This window comes from Sapajus apella, unplaced genomic scaffold, assembly GCF_009761245.1.
Source record: "Sapajus apella isolate SASKATOON/1434 unplaced genomic scaffold, GSC_monkey_1.0 scaffold55, whole genome shotgun sequence".
NCBI classification, from domain to species: domain Eukaryota; kingdom Metazoa; phylum Chordata; class Mammalia; order Primates; family Cebidae; genus Sapajus; species Sapajus apella.
The window spans coordinates 3,253,612-3,275,371 of record NW_022436995.1 but is presented as its reverse complement, the minus strand read 5'-3'; the positions used below and the strand labels follow the sequence as shown (position 1 = coordinate 3,275,371).

At 35.8% G+C, this 21,760-nt stretch overlaps 1 protein-coding gene across 3 annotated transcripts in view; it reads left to right on the top strand.

Annotated features, from left to right (window-relative positions):
* Window positions 1-21,760, top strand: part of MDGA2 (MAM domain containing glycosylphosphatidylinositol anchor 2) — an 863,364-nt gene that overhangs the window by 615,028 nt on the left and 226,576 nt on the right. For all 3 annotated transcript variants that reach the window (XM_032244515.1, XM_032244514.1, XM_032244516.1), the window contains one exon: window positions 18,158-18,487. In XM_032244515.1, coding sequence (XP_032100406.1) covers window positions 18,158-18,487 — 330 coding nt within the window. The remainder of the gene's footprint in view (window positions 1-18,157; window positions 18,488-21,760) is intronic.

Genomic DNA, 21,760 nt, shown 5'->3' with positions numbered 1-21,760 from the left:
CAATATACTATTTCATCGATAGTCCATTATTCAAATTTGTCAGCTGTCTGATAAGGTAATAGCCTCAGATGTGTCTCCTCTGGATGAAAAACTTTACATGTGTTGTATCTTCCACGTTACCAACCTAAGTGCTATGACAGATTACTATGTGGAAGAGAGGGTGCTCAGGAAGACAGCAATATAAGTACCTCTGTTTTCAAGAAGCCTCATTGACAGTCCAGAGAATACAAAATAACTGGAAGAGGGTCTTTCTTTTCTTTTCTTTTCTTTTTTTTTTTTTTTGAAACAGAGTCTCTCTGTGTCACCAGGCTGGAATGCAGTGATGCTATCTCGGCTCACTGCATTCTGCACCTCCCAGATTCAAGTGATTCTCCTGCCTCAGCCTCCTGAGTAGCTGGGACTACAGGCATGTGCCACCCACCATGCCCAGCTAATTTTTTGTATTTTTACAAGGGACAGGGTTTCACCAGATTAGCTAGGATGGTCTCGGTCTCCTAACCTCATGATCTGCCAGCCTCAGCCTCCTGAGTAGCTGGGACTATAGGCATGTGCCACCATGCCTGGCTAATTTTTTGTATTTTTAGTAGAGACAGGGTTTCACTGGATTAGTTAAGATGGTCTCAGTCCCCTAACCTCGTGATCTGCCTGCCTCAGCCTCCCAGTGTGCTGGGATTACAGGCGTGAGCCACCGCATCCGACCAAAGAGGGTTTCCTTATAGACAAAAAATAGTGGCACTTCTTCAGACTCATTATCCAAGTTGGGGAAAGCATTATAGAAAAGATGATGTTGGATCTGGGCTTCAGTGATGTGATAATGTGGACAGAGAACATGGACAAGGTGTCACACAAGGTGAATCTAACACCAACGGCAAATTCTGGGAGACTGAAAACAGTAAAGGAAAAGGTGGGGAAAGGATTGACTTTATGGAAAAGGTGTCATCAGTGAAAGAGTAAGAAGGAAAAGAAATCAGGCATACCTTAAAGTAATGGTACAAGACAATTAATTGAGGAACATTGAGTCTGAAGTGCTGCATCACATAAAAATCGAGCAGGCAATGGGAAATAAGCAACTGTATCTCAGAGACTTGAGACCAGAGGGTTTTACTAAAGTGGCCTCTGTGCTGAGATAGAAACTATGAATATAAAAGCAAGCTGTAAAGAAGCGGTAGCATAGACAGAGAGGACACAAGAGGTGCCCAGATTCAGGACAAAGGAAAGAGAAGTCTCATTGGTCTGAGAGCTATAAACAAAAGGTCAGAATAGGTTGTATACAGGAAATGTAGCAGGAGTTTTGGACCGAGCTGCTGCTCCTTCGAACATATTCTCCCTGGCAGTTGTTAAAACTCTGTTACTGGGTAGAATCAAAACTATTGAAAGAGGTTAACAGTGAACGGTTTATCTGTTACTATTTTGACAGTGAGAGACAAACAGAGAGTAAATAAGAAGTAGCTTCAGAAGATAAAGATGTAGAGGAAAGGCTTTCTGTGTTATATAATTGTCATTGCTTTGTTTTGCTTAATGAGGAGCTTCTGATCATTTCATAAGTACATGGGAAGACCTTACTGTGAGGAAAAAGTTTAAGAGAAAATTGATGATGTGTGAGTGATGTTCAGTGAAAAGCTGGAGCTGAGTTCAGAAGCACAATTTAAGAGGTCAGCTTTAGAAAGAAGATCAGCCCTGCATTCTCAGAGACAGGAGGGAAATGAAAGTGAATGTTTGAAATCATAGAGAATCACATTTTGAAGGAACATGAGAGGATTGTCTAGAGTTATTGAAAGCTGAACTAGAACCAATGTTTGGTATAGTATAAAAATTGCTATTCCAGTTCGCATGAAACTTCCACTGTCTGGAATGACCTATCAGCATCTTTAACTGTCTGTCTTCCTTTTATCCCTGAATTCTCAGGCACCACCAAATACATGAAATCTTCTCTTACCCTTTCACTGTAATGAGTTGTCTTATAATAAAGTACTCTGTCCTTGTCTTTATAAAATTTTTGGTGTCTATGCTTTTCCCCACCGCTAGGCTCTTTGTCTATGCGCTCTTGGCAGCAAAAATAGTGACACGTTGTGAGTGCTCAAAAACACGGAATAAAAGGCAGCTCACATCTAGTATTTGGTTATTCTGCATTGTAATTACCATACTCAGAGCTTCATGGATCAGTTGTATGCTTCATAATCACCACCATTTTATAAATTTGGAAAATTGAGGTTCTATAGAGCTAACTGTACAACATTACACTGCTAATAAATGATGAAATCATATTAGAACCAGGCAGTTTGACCCCAGAATGCTTGTTCTTCACTGTTTTCTCTATTGACTCTCCCAGAAGCCATTGCCATTCAGAAAAAAGTTAGTAGGCAATGAATCGCTTATTCCTAAATTATGTCAGCTATTAAGATATTCCCTAATGAGGGTTAGTTACATCTTAATACTCAGTGTTAGAAATGTGTAGGTAAAGAAGATGGACTTTAAGGTGCTTAATATTGAGCACTTAACATTTTTATCATCTTCTGAAGAAATCTGGAAATAATTGTTTCGTGAAACTTCTCTTGAGCTTTGGCTATGTGGAAAGAAAGTAGTTCCATGTTAATCTGTGTGACTCTTGTTATTGATGCTTATGGGAGCTGTTTTTAAAAACAATCCAAATGTTATTATTAGGAAGACCTTGCTATTGAGGACCCTGTAAAGTAAAAATATCCTATGACATTTTTTAGTTTGTGCCTTATAATATCTCAGTTATCCTCTAGGTGAGCCAGTGACCTGCCTTCTCTTTTCTGGTCCTGTATTTCTAAAGGATGGCAGCACAAATGTTTTCAAAAACAGAGGTTCTCAAACCTGAGAGTACATCAGAATCACTCAGAGAGGTTGTTAAAATGCAGATGGCCAGACTCTATACCAAAAACTGAAGATTTGATCTGGCGTGTCATCCAAGAACTTGCCTTTCTAACAAATTCTCAGGTGATGCTGTTGCTGTTGGACTAGGGTTCATACTTGCAGAACCAATGCTTTAAACTATCTATATCATAGTTTTAATTACAAAAAGTCGGAATAACTTTAATGGATTACCAGTCTTACCATCAACTCATTTTCTTTAAGAATAAGTTTAGATCAACTCCTCTAACACAATAGTCATTGTTTCTGGTAAATGTGTCTTAACATTAGACTGGCTTATGTCCAACAAGTCTCTAAGAAATGCAAACAATTGAATGCAAAATATTTTCTTGAGGTGCTCACAGTTTTGCATTTAAAAATTGTGTTGTGATTGTGTATAGGTACAGTATAAGCTTTCTATAATGTCTCTATCCACATGTGTTCTATCTATCTCACTATAGAGCCTGGGTCCTAGGTTGTCTTTTCTCCTTTCTAAGAACATGTGACTCACATTTCTTATCAGTTAACAACATATTAATGAATATATTTTCATGTACCCGAAACATATATTTGCAAACCCCCTCCCCAATAACAACAACCAACAACCTTCCTGGATCATTTTCATTGATTGTAAACTTGTATTCACTCTTCTTTAATATTTACCAAGACAATGTCTTTGGATTTTTTCTTAAATTGATCCTAAACAACTCTACAGTGGTAATATACTCCTTTGGTTCCAGTATGAAGTTACAGTAGTTAACTCTCTACCTTGAGGTGTAGATTGCAAATAGGATTGTGAATTTCATTGTTATGATCACTATAAGGAAGAGAGTAAAAATGCTACTTGTTACATGTCTCCTTTATGCTGCCACAGGAGATAAATTCCATTCAGATCTCTGACACAAGAATGGTAATTTTTGTTTGTTGTTTATTTGAGAAATTAGAGTATTTTAAAGTCCCAGATACTGTGAATTGTGAAATTAGTATTTCCCACTTTGTCTTTCTTCTGTAAAGAGTAAAGCAAGTTTATGGCTCAACTAACAATTGTACAGGATAGAGAAGTGTGTATATACCACCATCATTTTGACCTTACCTTATTTGCTTATTTGATATAATTTTCTCATTAAAAAGAAACACACACACACACACACACACACACACACACACACACACACTATAGTCTGTATTTTTGAAATCTACTTTAACACACATAAAGAAAAGTAGGGTATAGTTTTAAAAAAAGCAAATGTATTCGTAATACATATAACATACTATAGCATATTAAATTTATTTAGTTTTGAGTCTCTTCACACCTCAGCAGCCCTACCATCTTTTAAGTAACCATCCAGATCTTTGTTTTGTGGTTTATTATCAGAAACTCTATACTTACAGGGCATTGAAGAAGAAATAGAGCTTGCTACAATGGAGAAGATAGCTTTCTAACGGGATTAAATTAACCTCTTTAACTCTCAAATACTCTTGTACATGTATGATATTCCATCTTTGAGCAATGTATTGGGTTGTGTGTGTGTGTGTGTGTGTGTGTATGTGTTATAACCATAAGTATTTCTTTGACATTTGAAATTTTGTGGCAATGAATTTCCCAGACTAATCCTACTTTCATCTGTTTTAATAATGCATATGACTAAATTTAATGTTGTAAAAGAAAAATTTCATTGGATGCTTGTTAAAAATGGCAAGGAATGTTTAAAACCATTCCAATGGGGGAGAGAGATTTAACTCAGATGAAATAAAAGCAGGAGGACTTATAAATGCTGGCGTGACCTAATAGAAAGTACTGGAAGAGACTGGGTGGGGTGGTTCACACCTGTAATCCCAGCACTTTGGGAGGCTGAGGTGGGCAGATGACTTGAGGTCAGGAGTTTGAGACCAGTCTGGCCAACATGGTGAAATGCAGTCTCTACTAAACAAAAATTAGCTGGACTTGGTGGCACATGCCTGTAGTCTCAGCTACTCAGGTAGCTGAGGCAGGAGTATCATTTGAACCTGGGAGGTGGAAGTTGCAGTAAGCCGAGATTGCACCACTGCACTCTAGCCTGGGTGATAGAATGAGACTATGTGTGTGTGGGGGGGGGCGGGGGGGGGGGGTGGAGAGAAAAGAAAAAAGAAAATACTGGAAGACTTTGTGGGAGAGGTTGGTCAATGTGATTAAGACATCTGTCCTTGCTCCTTGTCTCTTTTCACATTTCAAAGTTAGGCTCTTACCCTCCACAGAGAATGGGAGATGGGGGCAATGTCTCATGGACTTTGCCCACTTTTGAATGGGTTTGTTTCTTGTAAAACTGTTTTAGTTCTTCGTAGATTTTGGATATAAGTCCTTTTTCAGATGGGTAGATTGCAAAAAATTTTTTCCCATTCTGTTGGTTGCCGGTTCACTAATGATTATTTCTTTCACTGTACAGAGGCTCTGGAGTTTAATTAGGTCCTATTTGTCTATTTTGGCTTTTGTTGCCAGTGCTTTTGATGTTTTAGTCATGAAGTCTTTGCCTATGCCTATGTCCTGAATGGTTTTGCCTAGGATTTCTTCTAAGGTTTTTATGGTGTTAGATCTTATAGTTGAAGGCTTTAATCCATCTGGAGTTAATTTTAGTGTAAGGTGTCAGGAAGGGGTCTGGTTTCTGCCTTCTGCACATGGCTAGCCATTTCTCCCAACACCATTTATTAAACTGGGAATCCTTTCCCCATTGCCTGTTTTTGTCAGGTTTGTCAAAGATCACTTGGTTGTAGATGTGTGGTGTTGCCTCCAAGGCCTCTGTTCTGTTCCATTGGTCTGTATCTCTGTTTTGGTAACAGTACCATACTGTTTTGATTACTGTAGCCTTGTAGTATAGTTTGAAGTCAGGTAGTGTGATGCCTCCAGCTTTGTTCTTTTTGCTTTGAATTGACTTGGCTATGCAGGCTCACTTTTGGTTCCATATGAAGTTTAAGGTGGTTTTTTCCAGTTCTGTGAAGAAGGCCATTGGTAGCTTGATGGGGATAGCATTGAATCTATAAATTACTTGGGGCAGTATGGCCATTTTCATGATATTGATTCTTCCTAACCATGAGCATGGAATGTTTCTCCATCTGTTTGTGTCCTCTCTTATTTCATTGAGCAGTGGTTTATACTTCTCCTTCAAGAGGTCCTTTACGTTCTTTAGTTAGTTGTATTCATAGGTATTTTATTCTCTTTGTAGCAATTGTGAATGGCAGTTCATTCTTGATTTGGCTCTCTTTAAGTCTGTTATTGGTGTATAGGAATGCCTGTGATTTTTGCACATTGATTTTTTATCCTGAGACTTTGCTGAAGTTGCTTATCAGCTTAAGGAGATTTGGGGCTAAGACCATAGGGTCTTCTAAATATGCAATCATGTCATCTGCAAATAGAAACAGTTTGACTCCCTCCTTTCCTAATTGAATACCCTTTATTTCTTTTTCTTGCCTGATTGCTCTGGCTAGAACTTCCAATACTGTATTGAATAGGAGTGGTGAGAGAGGGCATCCTTGTCTAGTGCCAGATTTCAAAGGGAATGCTTCCAGTTTTTGCCCATTCAGTATGATATTGACTGTGGGTTTGTCATAAATATCTTTTATTATTTTAATATATGTTCTGTCAATACCTAGGTTATTCAGAGTTTTTAGCATAAAGGGCTTTGAATTTTGTCAAAGGCCTTCTTTGCATCTATTGAGATAATCATGTGTTTTTTGTCTTTGGTTCTGTTTATGTGGTTACGTTTATAGACTTGGGTATGTTGAACCAGCCTTGCATCCCAAAGATGAAACCTTGATCGTGATGGATAAGCTTTTTAATGTGCTGTTGCAATCAGTTTGCCAGTATTTTATTGAAGATTTTTGCATCCATGTTCATCATGGATATTGGCCTGAAGTTTTCTTTTCTTGTTGAGTCTTTGCTGGGTTTTGGTATTTGGATGATGTTGGTCTCATAAAATGATTTGGGGAGGATTCCCTCTTTTTGTATTGTTTGGAATAATTTCAGAAAGAGTGGTACCAGCTCTTCTTTGTATGTCTGGTAGAATTCGGCTGTGAACCCATCTGGACCTGGGCTTTTTATGATTGGTAGGCTATTAATTGCTGCCTCAACTTCAGTCCTTGTTATTGGTCTATTCAGGGTTTCGACTTCTTGTTAGGCTTGGGAGGGTGTAAGTGTCCAGGAATGTATCAGTTTCTTCCATATTTACTGGTTTTGGTGCATAGAGTTGTTTGTAGTAATCTCTGATGATGGTTTGTATTTCTTTGGAATCTGTGATGATATCCCCTTTATCATTTTTTATTACTTCTATTTGATTCTTCTCTCTTTTCTTTTTTATTAATCTGGCTAGCAATCTGTCTATTTTGTTGATCTTTTCAAAAAACCAGTGCCTGGATTTATTGATTTTTTTGAAGGATTTTTTGTGTCTCTGTCTCTTTCAGTTCTGCTCTTATCTTAGTTATTTCTTGTCATCTGCTAGGTTTTGAGTTTTTTTTGGTCTTGCTCCTCTAGCTGTTTCAATTTTGAGGATAGAGTTTTGATTTTAGATCTTTCCTTGCTTCTCATGTGGGCATTTACTGCTATAAATTGTCCTCTAGACACTGCTTTAAATGTGTTCCAGAGATTCTAGTATGTTGTGTCATTGTTCTTGTTGGTTTCAAAGAATATTTCTGTATTCATTTCATTGTTTATCCAGTCAACATTCAAGAGCCAGTTGTTCAGTTTCCATGAAGTTGTGCAGTTCTGAGTTATTTTCTGAATTCTGAGTTCTAATTTGATTGCCCTGTGGTCTGAGAGACTGTTATGATTTCCATTCTTTTGTATTTGCTGAGGAGTGATTTACTTCCAATTATGTGGTCAATGTTAGAGTAACTGTGATGTGGTGCTAAGAATAATGTATATTCTGTGGATTTGGGGTGGAAATTTCTGTAAATGTCTATTAGGTTTGCTTGGTCCAGGTCTGAGTTCAAGTCCTGGATATCCTTGTTAATTTTCTGTCTCATTGTTCTATCAAATATTGACAATGGAGTGTTAAAGTCTCCCACTATTATTGTGTGGGAGTCTATGTCTATTTGTAGATCATTAAGAACTTGCTTTATGTATCTGGGTGCTCCTGTATTGGGTGCGTATATATTTAGGATAGTTAGCTCTTCTTGTTGCATTGATCCTTTTACCATTATGTAATGCCCTTCTTTGTCTGTTTTGATCTTTGTTGGTTTAAAGTCTGTTTTATCAGGGACTAGAATTGCAACTCCTGCTTTTTTTGCTCTCCATTTGCTTCATAGATCTTCCTCTATCCCTTTATTTTGAGCCTATGTGTATCCCTGCATGTAATATCGGTTCCTGGACACAGAACACTGATAGGTTTTGACTTTTTATCCAATTTGCCAGTCTATGCCTTTTGATTGGGGCATTTAGTCCATTTACATTTAGGGTTAATATTGTTATGTGTGAATTTGATCCTGCCATTTTGATGCTAGATTGTTATTTTGCCCATTAGTTGACACAGTTTCTTCATTGTGTTGATGCTCTTTACCATTTGGTACATTTTTGGAGTGGCTGGTACTGGTTGTTCCTATGTTTAGTGCTTCTTTCAGGAGCTCTTGTAAAGCAAGCCTGGTGGTGATGAAATCTCTCAGCAATTGCTTATTCATAAAGGATTTTATTTGTACTTTGCTTATGAAACTTAGTTTGGCTGGATATGAAATTCTAAGTTGAAAGCTCTTTTCTTTAAGGATGTTGAACATTGGCCCCCACTCTCTTCTGGCTTGTAGGGTTTCTGCAGAGAGATCTGCTGTGAATCTGATGGGCTTCCCTTTGTGTGTAACCTGACCTTTCTCTCTGGCTGCTGTTAGGATTTTTTCCTCCATTTCAACCCTGGTGAATCTGATAATTATGTGCCTTGGGGTTGCTCTTCTTGAGGAGTACCTTTGTGGTGTTCTCTGTATTTCCTGGACTTCAATGTTGGCCTGCCTTGTTAGTTTGGGGAAGTTCTCCTGGGTAATATCCTCGAGAGTGTTTTCCAGCTTGGACTTATTCTCTCCATCACATTTAGATACACCTATCAAATGTAGATTAGGTCTTTTCACATAATCCCATATTTTGTGGAGGCTTTGTTCATTTCTTTTTACTCTTTTTTCTCTAAACTTTCCTTCTCAATTTATTTCATTGAGTTGATCTTCAGTCTCTGACATCCTTTCTTCTGCTTGGTCGATTCGGCTATTGAAACTTGTGTATGCTTCGTGAAGTTCTCATGTTGTGTTTTTTACCTCCATCAATTCATTTATATTCCTCTCTAAGCTGTTTATTCTCATTAGCATTTCATCAAACCTTTTTTCAAGGTTCTTAGTTTCTTTGCATTGGATTAGAACATGATCTTTTCGCTCAGAGAAATTTGTTATTACCCACCTTCTGAAGCCTGTTTCTGTCAATTCATCAGACTCATTCTCCATCCAGCCTTGTTCCTTTGCTGGTGAGGAGTTGTGATCCCTTGGAGGAGGAGAAACATTCTGGTTTTGGGTATTTTCATCTTTTTGTGCTGGTTTCTTCCCATCTTTGTGGATTTATCTACCTGTGGTCTTTGTGGTTGGTGACTTTCAGATGGGGTCTCTGAGAGGATATCCTTTTTGTTGCTGATGAACTTATTTCTGTTTCTCAGTTTTCCTTCTAACAGTCAGGCCCCCCTGCTGTAGGACTGCTGGAGGTCCACTCCAGACCCTGCTTGCCTGGGGATCACCTGCAGCAGCTGTAGAACAGTAGGGGTTGCTGCCGGTTTCTTCTTCTGTTATCTTTGTCCCTGAAGGATACCAACAAGATGTCAGCCTGAGCTCTCCTTTATGAGGTATCTCCTTGGTTATATGGGGATCAGGGAGCTGCTTGAGGAGACAGCCTGTCTCTTATAGGAGCTCAGGTGCTGAGATGTGAGCTCTGTTGTTCTGTTCAGAGCTGCTGGGCAGGTACATTTAAGTCTGCTGCGGCAGAAGTCATAACTGCCTTTTTTTTTTTTTTTTTTTTTTTAACTAAGTGCTCTGTCCTGGGATGGTGGAGCTTTATTTATAACTTTCTGTCATTCTGCTGCCTTTTGTAGAGATGCCCTGCCCAGCAAGGAGAAAGTCTAGTCACAGTCTGCCAGCAGAGGCATTGCTGAGCTGCCATAGGCTCTCCCCAGCTGCTATGTGAACTTCCTTGCAGTTTTGTTTATAGGGGTATAGTTAGAACTGCCTCAGTAATGGTGGACTGCCTTGGTAATGGCGGACTGCCTGGGTATTGGCAGATGCCCTTCCCCCCACAGAGCTAGATGTCTCTGGTCTGGCTGTGCTTGCTGTGAAACTCTCAGTCCAGAGCGTTTCAGATTGTTGGTCTTTGTGGAGGTCAGACCAGCCAAGCCAGATCACCTGGCTGCCTTTTCAGCTCCCTTTTTTTTTCGGATGAATGGCGACTCTGTCTCCCAGGCATTCCAGTCGCCAGTTGAAACGGAGCCTGGATTTGTGTGAGTTGTTGTGTGGAGACCTGCTGTGCTGGCTGAAACAGCCACGCTAGAGACTCATGGCACTTTTCTGCCTGGGAATCTCCTGGTCTGTGGATAGTAAAAATTCATTTGGAAAAGCAGTGATCACTCACCCTCTGCGTTTTCGTTGGGAATAGCAATCCAGAGCTATTCCTATTCAGCCATCTTGGATCCTTCTCAGACTCTTCATTTTCCTATCAAATAAGGTAATTTAGAGAATTTATACAAATTCTTAGTAATTAAATATATTCCTCACCTAGTCATTGAATATATCTTATTTTATTTGCCCTGAAATGTTAAAATGAAAACATATATATAAATGATTTTAAAATGTTTTTCTTTTAAATTGAAATATGCATGGATCTGGTTGCAAGATTCTACATCTCAAATAAAACAAAGAACTCTCTTATGTTCCATCATAGGCAGCAAAAGGGAAGAGAGAACATCAAGGGAAAACTCCATGGTTTCCAGTTGTGGCAAAATAATTTAGAAAAATCCTCCCTTTCTCAATGAGACTAACTTTACAACTACTGTTCCAATGATAGAACTCAGATGAACAAGGGAGAATGTCATGACAATTGTGATGTGAATGAAAACAGTCCATTAATTTATTTTCTTAAATTTATATCCTGCCAGTCATAGAAGCCAGTACAAAAGAGAGGTTCAAAAAGGAAGAGCCCATAATGTAAAGTGACATGAAGTAGAAATGTAAATAATACAAAAAAAGAATGAGAACTAGAAAATATTGCATTAATTGGTTAAGAGATCATTGCTAAGCATTGAGTCCTCACTGCCAGAGTAGCACCAGTGAAAGGCAGTATATAAAGTGTCCTAGTGAGTGAGTGCAACTGGTATTTCACCATTTTATTAAGAAATATGCCACTAATAGTTTGAGGGATTATTGGGGCTAAGAGGAGTGTTATAAGTTTAGATATGACCTAAAAAATTTCCAGTCAGAGGGAATAGAATATGGAAGAGGAAATATTGATATTTCCAAAGTGGTGGCTAAGCGAATGTTGGACATCACGGTACCTTGAGAGAGGTTGGCAGAGGGACAGGATCATTTTGGAAAGGGAAAGGGCACAGTTTATGAAACAGAAAATAAAAAAGCTCAAGAAAGGTGACAAAAGATTTTAGATTAAGTTAGTCTCATTATCTCATCCAATTTTCACTAGTGCATGATCAATTTCATAAATATTAAGGATGTACCATTTTCAAAAGGATTTCAGGTGAATTACATGTAGCACCAATGTTTCTAAGCTGCGGCTTATCTGATAGCTGTTTCTAGTCCCAGGTATTTAGCAACTAATAAAAAATATAATATACCAGAACACATTCTCATTTCTCATAGTGAAAAGTATTATTAAATTTGATGGAAAAGGTGAACTCAAAATACCCACTAATTTTTAACATTATAGGACCAACAAAGTAATAATCCTCTATTCAAATAATCTGTGCTAAGCTATTATGCTAAGTAAAATACCATTTACATGGCAGCCACATGTAAATGATTTTATTTATAACACCTGTATAGACATTTTGGTAATTTATTAGCAATATATATTTATCTCCTTACTTAAAATGGGGCTAAAATAGTAGGAATGGCTAAATAATAATAATTATTATTTTAGTCCACTTTTTCCCCCTTCTTAAAGAAGAATTTCCCCTAAAAAGCATAATTTGTCCCTGCCTAAAGCATGCTTTCCTTCTTTAATTCTTAGTCAAGATACTTACCTGCTGATGTTCTATTGAGAAAGGATATAAAAAGACAATTACAATTCAGCCATACTATGCTTAAATAATTTGAATGATTAACTGTATTAATTAGCTTTGAGTAAATTCACAAAATAAATAGAGCCTTGATAGTTTATGATTAAATAGAACCACAACTTCTTTTCATCATCTGATTCTGCGTTTAGATTATCAGTGGTGCTATATTAAACCACTTTCAGGAAAGGATGTATTGTAATTTTGTTCTTGCATTATTAGTGAACTTCCATTCAGACTAGATTGGCAATTGCAGTTGTTAGATACAGAGAATGAGTATAAGAATACTTAATAGCATATCAGAGAAAGAAAATTTAAAAGACCTCTCTTTTTATATCCATTTTCTAGAAACTTTAATCCTTTTATACTTGTAATAATAACATTGCATATACTTTTTATAATAACATGAGTTATAAATAAATTAACTCAAATTATTTCTTCAAGCAAATGAGATTAAGTCTTGTTTGTATCAGTGGTTGGAGTTGTACAAAAGCTGACACATTTAACTGCTTTTTGATGCTATTTGCATATTGCAAAATGTACATTTCAGAGACGGGAACGAACTGATAAGTTAATTTTGTTTTTTAAATTGTTGGTTGGGAAGGAAAGAGGCATACTGCCCTAGTGTAGGTGAGTTTATTAGATGACTCTGAAATACAATTTTATAACTTCAATGTACCATTACTTATTAACTTAAAAAATTAAGGTCATTCCCAAGCCCTTTGGCTCTTTAAATAATAAATATTATTTTCACTGGAGAGTCACATCTTACTGATTATTTTGTGATGCTCATAAGGAAAATGCTTACAGTATTAAGAATGGAACCTAATTTTAGAGTCTTTTCAATTATTCTCTTCAACTGATGGATTTTCTCAAGTCACTGTTTCCCAAACTTTATTCTCTGGGATGCTAGTCCTCAGACATGTTCCAAAAATACAGGGTTCCTTGGTAGATACAATCAGCCTCTCTAGTAATGTAACAGTGTACACGTTAGCACCTTCGAAGTTCTTAAAAGTTCTGGAGAAATGCAAACTTTTGTTCATATAGTCAATCTTCAAAGTATATTTGTTACACTTTGTTTTAATCGAACCTCTATTCACCTTTTTCTGGAACAGGTTTTGGCAAATCTTATTTCAGACACTGTCAGTGTCCTTAGATGTCAGTTGTTTTCCTTCTTCCATCATTCCTCAGAAATGATTATCAACTATATCAGTTGAGAAATTATCCATATTTGCTCAGAAATGATTATTATCTGAAGCATATACACAAGCCGTTTTGGATGAAATCCTCCTTTACAAAGAGTCGTTTGATAGCTGATGTTCCATACACATAGCTACTAGTCAGTGGATGTGCTAGAAGGAGTTTTCTTGCGTTCTGTGCATAATTCTTTTCCTCACGTATATTCCCATATTGATGCTGTTTGTTCACCAAGTATTATTCTGTTCCCACAACAAAATCTCTGAATCCTAGAGGACATCAGATCTGTTCCTTTTCCCATTCTGTTTCCCCAGGTGCATCTCAGAACGCAAGACTGCAAGACAAAATCAAAATTAACAGGAACTTGTACTGAATGGAAACAGTTGGCATCTGTAAAGTTAATGCTTTGAAATGTCAATTATAATTAAATTCAGTAAAGAGTATTGAGTGCCAACTATAACAGTGCACCATGGTCAGGATTTGGAGATAATAAAGAGGATTAAAGTGTGCCCCCTCCAACCGCAGGTGTTCACAGTCCTATTGAGGAGGAAGATAGGTGCCTAATTATAGTAGCACAGAGCATATATACTGTCATTTACTATTTTTTTAAGTTGCTTTGCTGATGCAACTTATTTCCAACTGCTTATCTAACTGGCCTTTGGTGGGTCAGGAAAATACTTCATCTTTCACACTGATATTTTTATTTTCTTCACTAAATAATAAGTAAATAGGAAATTGATTTTTATTTACCTGATTACATTATTAATGGTTTCTATATCCAGATCTCAACAAGGTTTTGTCATTTCTTCAGGTTTTCCAGAATCCTACAACCTGATTATAAAACATGATCTATTTAGAGTCTTTTCATTAGTTTATCAACCAGAAATGGTGATCAGTTATCACTCTGTGTCTTATTCTTCTGAAGCAGATGCTTAACAGAAGTTTCAAAGCTGACACCTCATGTTTATTATCTCCAAAGAGATGCTTTTACATTAAAGTTTAATATTATTTTCTTTTTCTGTTCTGTCAATAAATTTTAGTTTATTATTGAATGACTGTGTTTTGCATACTTCAAGTCTTCCATTGAACCACTGACATTCACATTCACAGGTATGGACTCTTATTTCTAGGGAAAGGTCAGCAGCAAACCCTACCCAAATTTTTGCAGTGAGTAGCCTCTGCTTCAATACATGGATTTCATTCCATTTGCAGAGCACTTCTGTATAGCCTGAAGTAGAGGGACTTCAGTAAGTGCAATTAGAATATCCTTGCACATAAACTGTTAAAAAAATAAACACAGGCCATGCCTGCATTCAATTCACAATATTAAAAAAAAAGGAGGATATAGTTATGTTACAGTGTTTCCAAAGAGATTATCCAGAACAGAGGCTCAGCTTGATGCCAATCTTTTACATGCACTGCCAGACTAAACAAGTACCCTTTAAGGTTCATCCATCACGATCTATGACACATTAAGCCAAATCTGTTGTTCTCTCAGGCTGGTGTTAGGGGATTTTCAATATTCAGACTGAGAAATTACATTTGGGGAAAGGGATTTCTCCTCTCCTTTTTCCATAGAATTTCTTTAGTTCTATAGAGCCTTGTTAAGTCTGTTGGGCCTCTGTTATATACTCCAGTCCTAATCGCTGATTTGTTTTAAAAGTTTGAAATCTTAACTGGTAGCAGGAAATGACTTTAAATTAACATGGCATGAACTACCATAAATTGTTCACTGAAAAAGAGAGTGTTTAATTATAAATGAAGGGACCTGCTGCCCAGTTGATTAACTATATTAAACACTTTATATTTTCCAAACTCAGGCACAATTGTTAATAAGCTATTTCTCACAATATGTCTCTAAGGGAGCTTAATTCTATCACCTTCTATTTTTATAAATGATGCACTTGACTCATGAAAATTAGTTTGCCCATCTTCGACATGTGGACATGAAAAACTGGAATTAGGTTGCAAGTTCTCAGTGTACTCAGAGCTAATTTACAGAACTATGCTCTTAGTTTTCTGAACTGATTAAGAAAACAAAATTTATCTGTCCTGTGCTCATATTATATATGAGTAAACATACACAGTTTTGTCTGAACATTTCTTTTTTGCAAAACCAGTCATGTTATTTTGTTACAGGGACAACATAAACAGAGAAATGACTCTATTAAATAATCTGTGTTACTTACTCTGATATTCCTTCACTTGAGCTCACTTGGCAGACTTACTTGTTTCACTTTCCCTTTAGATTCTGTGTCATTCAAAACACCAGTACAATTAACTTAGGACAAATCATAGAATTATATGATACTAAGATGAACCAATGTTTTTTTGCTGTCAATTCATTCTTAAAAGCATACTTGATTTCTTTCTACTAATTTGTATAGTTATATATTATATAATTAATTGATTATGGGCTTATAATCTCTAATATTTTTACTTTGGGTTTTAAAGTTGTTTTTTTATGAATAAATAGTCTATAACACATAATACAGCTATTGATTTCATATTTTTATTGGTGTTTTTTGAGTTTAGTATTTTAAATCTAATTAGGCTGGTGAGTTTGCAGTTCTCTCAGGGTCACTTTAATATGTCACTATGAAGAGCACAGAAGTAGAAAACAATAGCTGCATGGTAAATAAATGACAATCACTTAAACATCTCAGTTTTGTGTATGTGTGTTTATATATGCCAACCAACATATATCTTTGTAATGAAAGCTATTCTAAAAAGTATCCCATCTGAAACCTGATATTAATCATATAGTTATTAATAAATTAATATATGCAATATTAACATTTTCAAAATTATGACAAAAATTCTGTTATTTCTCTTTAAAAACAGGCTAAAGAAAATTGTTAGCAAGTGAAAGGAAACTCACATTTAAGTTATAGTGCTAACAAAAGTAAATGCTCTCCACATATTTTTAGATCTGTTTTTAAAAGAAAAGAATATTTTATACTCATATAATTTGCTTTGTACTGTAAAACTTCAATTACATTGGCATTGTGTGAGCACAATTATTATATAACAAATGTGGTAGCCAGATATGGACATTTTCATCACATTTCCCTTCCAAAATACAATGTAAAGTCATACTTCAGTGCCTGTGTAAATATAAATATATGATTCTAGGTAACAGAATACCAAAATGTATCCTAATTTCACCCTAGAGTAACTTACTGATAAAGATATGGTTAGAGATAAATAAGAGTCATAAGTTACATTTTACTATGGAAAAATGGAACAAATGACAATATAAGAATGTGATTTAAGTGTTTGTCTTCTCGTGTTTGTATTAAGATTAAAACTTAGTGCATTTTCTAAATAATTTAGGGAGGCTCTTCTCTGAGATTGAAACTTCTTCAAGCATATAAAACATTTCATAGCTATAAATGTTTGTGGTTTCTCTAGACATAAGTATCATAAGTGTTTTGTGCCTAGGTTGGCCTCTAATCTATGAATATGCCAGCTGCAGTACATGAGGACCATATTTTAAATGAAAAAGAATGACACAAACATTGTTTTTTAATATTCATTTGTATCTTTTTATTAAGATGCCAACAAGAAAGCAGATGAAAATATTTGAGGCTAAAGAGAAAAAACAGAAAAGTTTTTAAGATTTAAAAGTCTATTGAGCTCTAGTTCATTCTGCATGATTCTATAGATTTTCAATGCTCACTGGCTTTTTTTGGACTAACTGATGTAATGATAGTTAAACTAAGGAGAGTTCATCCAGAATGCTGTTATCAGCCTTCTAGTATCTGCAGGTCCACTAAATTCATGGCAGTTTTGACAATATTATTACATATTTAGGCTTAACGGTAAAAGTGAATGATGAATATTTTATCCTGATAATTACGTTTCACTGTATATGTTTCATCATATAGGGATAGTGATGTTAAAGAAGAGGGAAATGGGGAAGATGATAAAAAGAAAAATGTGTATATAAGAGAATCACTGTCACAAAAAAGAGCAAATGCTATTCCATAGTGAGCACCGTGGCATCATTCAGAGTTCAGGCCCTTAGCAGAAGGCCTATTGATGCTCCCTTGGCAGCCTTCTGGTAGTCATTACGAATGACACTGTGAAAACAGCACTGCTGTGAGTGTACAAACCTCACATGTTTTGTAAGCTATCTGTGGAGAGGTTCTTTTGGATATCTGCATTAGAGAGCCAACAAACAGTTTTAACTGGAAACATCTATGTATGGTAAAATAGAAAAGTTCACAGTAAATGTTTTGAAAATGCTTTTTGCCCCAGGTTTTCTTTTCCAGTTCAGATTATTTCAGTATATAACAATGTCTCATGAATGTGAATGGACTCAAATATTGCCAAACTAGTGTTGGTCAACATGTAGATATAACCTTAGGAGAATGTTCATAGGTCCTTTGTGCAATATTTGAGTTGTTTGAAAAAGTATACAATAAGTAGTGACATAGGGAAAGAGTTAGACTAAATGAGACCCATAGTCTTACTTTTAATGCCCTATGACTACATAGAGTCCTTCATTTGTTCAAAATTCAATGTCAGTGTTTAATTGTACATAGACTTAAGGTATTACTTTTGATATCACTGGAAAATATTACCAAATTTATAAAAATCAGTGTTTAGAGTCTTTAAGTGACTCAGGTTTTTGATATTACTTCTGGATTACCTGAATGAGGTTTACTGGTATGCACACTACTTGGATATAACAAAGAAACATATATACACTTCATTTGGTTTTACTTTATTTAAGCTCAGAGATGATGATCTAGAATGAATGAATCCCTAAAGTTATGAAAGTAACACTAACTCCTTATGGAATTTTTATGTTGTAGCATTAAAAAAAGGACGATTTTGGATCACACCAGATCCTTATCACAAAGATGACAACATCCAGATTGGCCGTGAGGTGAAAATATCTTGCCAAGTAGAAGCTGTTCCTTCTGAGGAGCTAACATTTAGTTGGTTTAAAAATGGTCGTCCATTAAGAAGTTCTGAGCGGATGGTTATTACACAGACTGATCCTGATGTCTCTCCTGGAACAACAAACTTGGATATCATTGATTTAAAATTCACGGATTTTGGGACGTACACATGTGTAGCATCTCTGAAGGGAGGAGGAATATCTGATATCAGTATTGATGTTAATATATCCAGCAGCACAGGTAAGAGGCATATATTTATGATATAAAAGATGTACACATTTAGAATAATTGAAGTTCAGGAGATCTAATAGTTTTTGGTTAAAAATATATTTTTCCCTTTTAAGTTTCTTAAAAACAAAATTTTAATGTTGTGAATGCTCAATGAATACTAGGTTCTGAAACACAGTTTCATCTATTTTGATTTAGAGTTACATGAGATTTTACAGAAATCATCCAAATAAGATTAATAGCATTGACTAAGATAGATATAGGCTTCTAGGTTAAGTAATACTACTATTTCATGAAAATACCCCAAAGAGTCTAAAATTATATTAAACAAGTTAAACAAATGTCTAGAGTTAAGACAATTATCAGAAATTTTAAACACAGCATAACTATATAGTGCTAAGAAGAAAATATTGAGAGAGAGTTTAGGAGTCTTCAAACACAAAATATATAGGAAATGTACCCTTTACTAACAAAAACTGATATGTGAAAGTTGTAGTCAGATGTGATTGTTTTGCAGAATCATATGGTGAAATCTCTTCATAATGAAAATGGTTAAGTACAAAAATATATTGGAGTGAAATTCTTTCTTGTAAAGTTAAAAATGAAAACATGTTATTAGTTTTTTTCTTGATTAAATGTACATCTGTCGACAAGGAAAATTACAGGGATTTGGTAGCAGAGGGTTCATTCAGATGCTTTAAAGCCCTGTGATTCTATGAGACACAATCAGCACTCATCCAGAGTTCCAGAGTAGCTGTATTTGTTTTGCCAACTTGTTACCAAAATGAATTTAATGGAAGATTCTTACATCATGCGAGATAAATAATATGTGTTGAAAACATAGAGACGAATGTGGTAGACACATGATCAGGCATCATTTTGTCTCTTGTACATTGAGGTATTCACCTATAATTTTGTGCCTTCTCATGGTTCCAAATTGCAGTGCACACTGGATTGATTTTACTCCTTAAGAATAGAAGTTCATGATTCAGGCTGACAAAAATGTGCTAACTTTGCACAGTTGTATTTTGTTCCTAAAAGATACTCAACTTTTATCATCTACAACTAAAACAAAAGGAAATTAGGGTGAGGAAAAGTACTTGTGTTTGGACATTATTTCTTTTCTAGCTTAAAAACAAGCTAGAAGCAATGAAAACATATTTTTAAAATCTAACTGATATTTAAACATTGGTGCTGGTGTTGAGATGGATTTATTTAGGGCAACTGAGGGAAAGATGTTGTTAAACACAGTTATTTATTTATGTATTCAATCAACAAATATCCATTGTCTTCCTGCCTCATTGTGTTAGGTGACACTGTACTATATGACATTCCACATATGATATTTCCTGTAAGAGAGTAAGAGCAATTTTGTAAGATTCAGGATCATTTGTCCTTATTTTCTAAGGGATGGCTTTCCAGAAATATTCCATACTTAAAACCATTGCTTTGTTTTGGTTTTTTTTTTTTTTTTTTTGCTTGTTTCCTTTACAGAATCAGTGGCACAAAGCCCAGATCCAAAGAATCAACGCTTGTATCTAAAAGAACTCCTTTGATGGGAGTACAGTTCATAAACCATTAAACTTGGACAAAAGATAGAGTACAGAATAGAGAGAAGAAATACAAAATGAGCCCTAACTTTTTTTTTTTTTTGAGACAGAGTCTTGCTCTGTCACCAGGCTGGAGTGCAGTGGCGTGATCTTGGGTCACTGCAACCTCCTTCTCCCAGGTTCAGCCTCCCAAGTAGCTGGGACTACAGGCGTACACCACTACACCCAACTAATTGTGTTTTTGCTAGAGAAGGGGTTTCACCATGTTGGCCAGGATGGTCTCAATCTCTTGACCTTGTGATCCGCCCGCCTGAGCCTTCCAAAGTGCTAGTTATATTGCCTGTTTGAAACTATGTGTTACAAATGACAAAATAGTTAAGATGACTAACATTGATTTATGAAATTTCCAACAATCCTTTAGGGAAAATTCAACATTAGTAATGAGATTGGTTGTAATTGTTAAATTTTCTTAACTATCAATAATTTGCCTGGCTACCAAAAGTAACAATATTAGGGATAAAATAAACATATGGTCTTCTTGCAAAACACTACCTCTGGAAAGGCCCTGCTTACTACAGATAGATGTGGTTTCTCCGGAGTGGAAATTTCACAAAGCCTGACACTTTGTCTGTATCATTGCTATAATCTCAGTGGCCGAAACAACGCATGGCACATAGAAGGTACTCAACAGATAATTATTAGCTAACAAAATGGCTAATTTATGCATACACCTTTTATTTTAGATTTTCTTTTTTCCCATTGTCTCTGTAATACAAACATTTGCTATGCCTCTTACTGTCCTTGTTGAAATTTCCTACTGACTTAAAGTTATTTGATGGACAAATTTATAGTGACTTAAAGTTTTATCACTCCCAAAGACAGGAGCAGCTCCTCAATATGTGGTGTCCAGTGTACATAAAAATGCATGCCCCTTGTTCAAAAATTAATAAATTCACTATGGCAACATCAGAGCATTAAAGAAAATTTGGGGCTCTTCTAAGTGTGGTTACACAGATGGCAGGCTCTTGAGGCTGGATGGCCCAGGAGATGATGCTTAACCTAAAGAATGAGTTAGTGAAGAGGATTATGTATTCTGTCTTTATGCTGAAACTGGCCTTTGATGTTCCAATTTGCTTACCATAGAGTAGAATACTAGAATGCAATATAAAGTTCTATAAATCTGAGATTGCATCATTCAACTGACATCATTAAAAATGATTTTTATCTCAACATTATTGAAGACTAAAGTGCTTTAATATGAAAATAGATGTATTCTTAGTATATAGTTTGAACAATGAGAATGAATAAGCTATAGCATGAAGGGAAATATTGGACTATATCAATTTTATGAACTCTGGAGGATACTAAGGAAATTCACACAAATTGGCTAGTCAAAGAAAAGAAAGCAACAACTAAGACATAAATATATGTGTGGTGATCTGTTAGATTCTTGGTTTTACTAGTTATATTATTTCTATTATAGGAAATTGAGCAATGACCAAATGGTCAATAGTTTACTTATGTACTAAGCATTTTCTTCACGTTAAATGTAGGGCATTTTAGAGTTCATACAAAAATCTTACACTGAATCTCAATTGTTACTGTGTTGTTAGTTTTTCCTCTCTTTAATTCTTCATCATTCAATGTGAATGTTACTGTGTTTTAAGAGACATATAGTGATGTTTTTTAAGGCTAAGGTATACCACAAGGCATTTTTACCCAAGACAGAAAATCA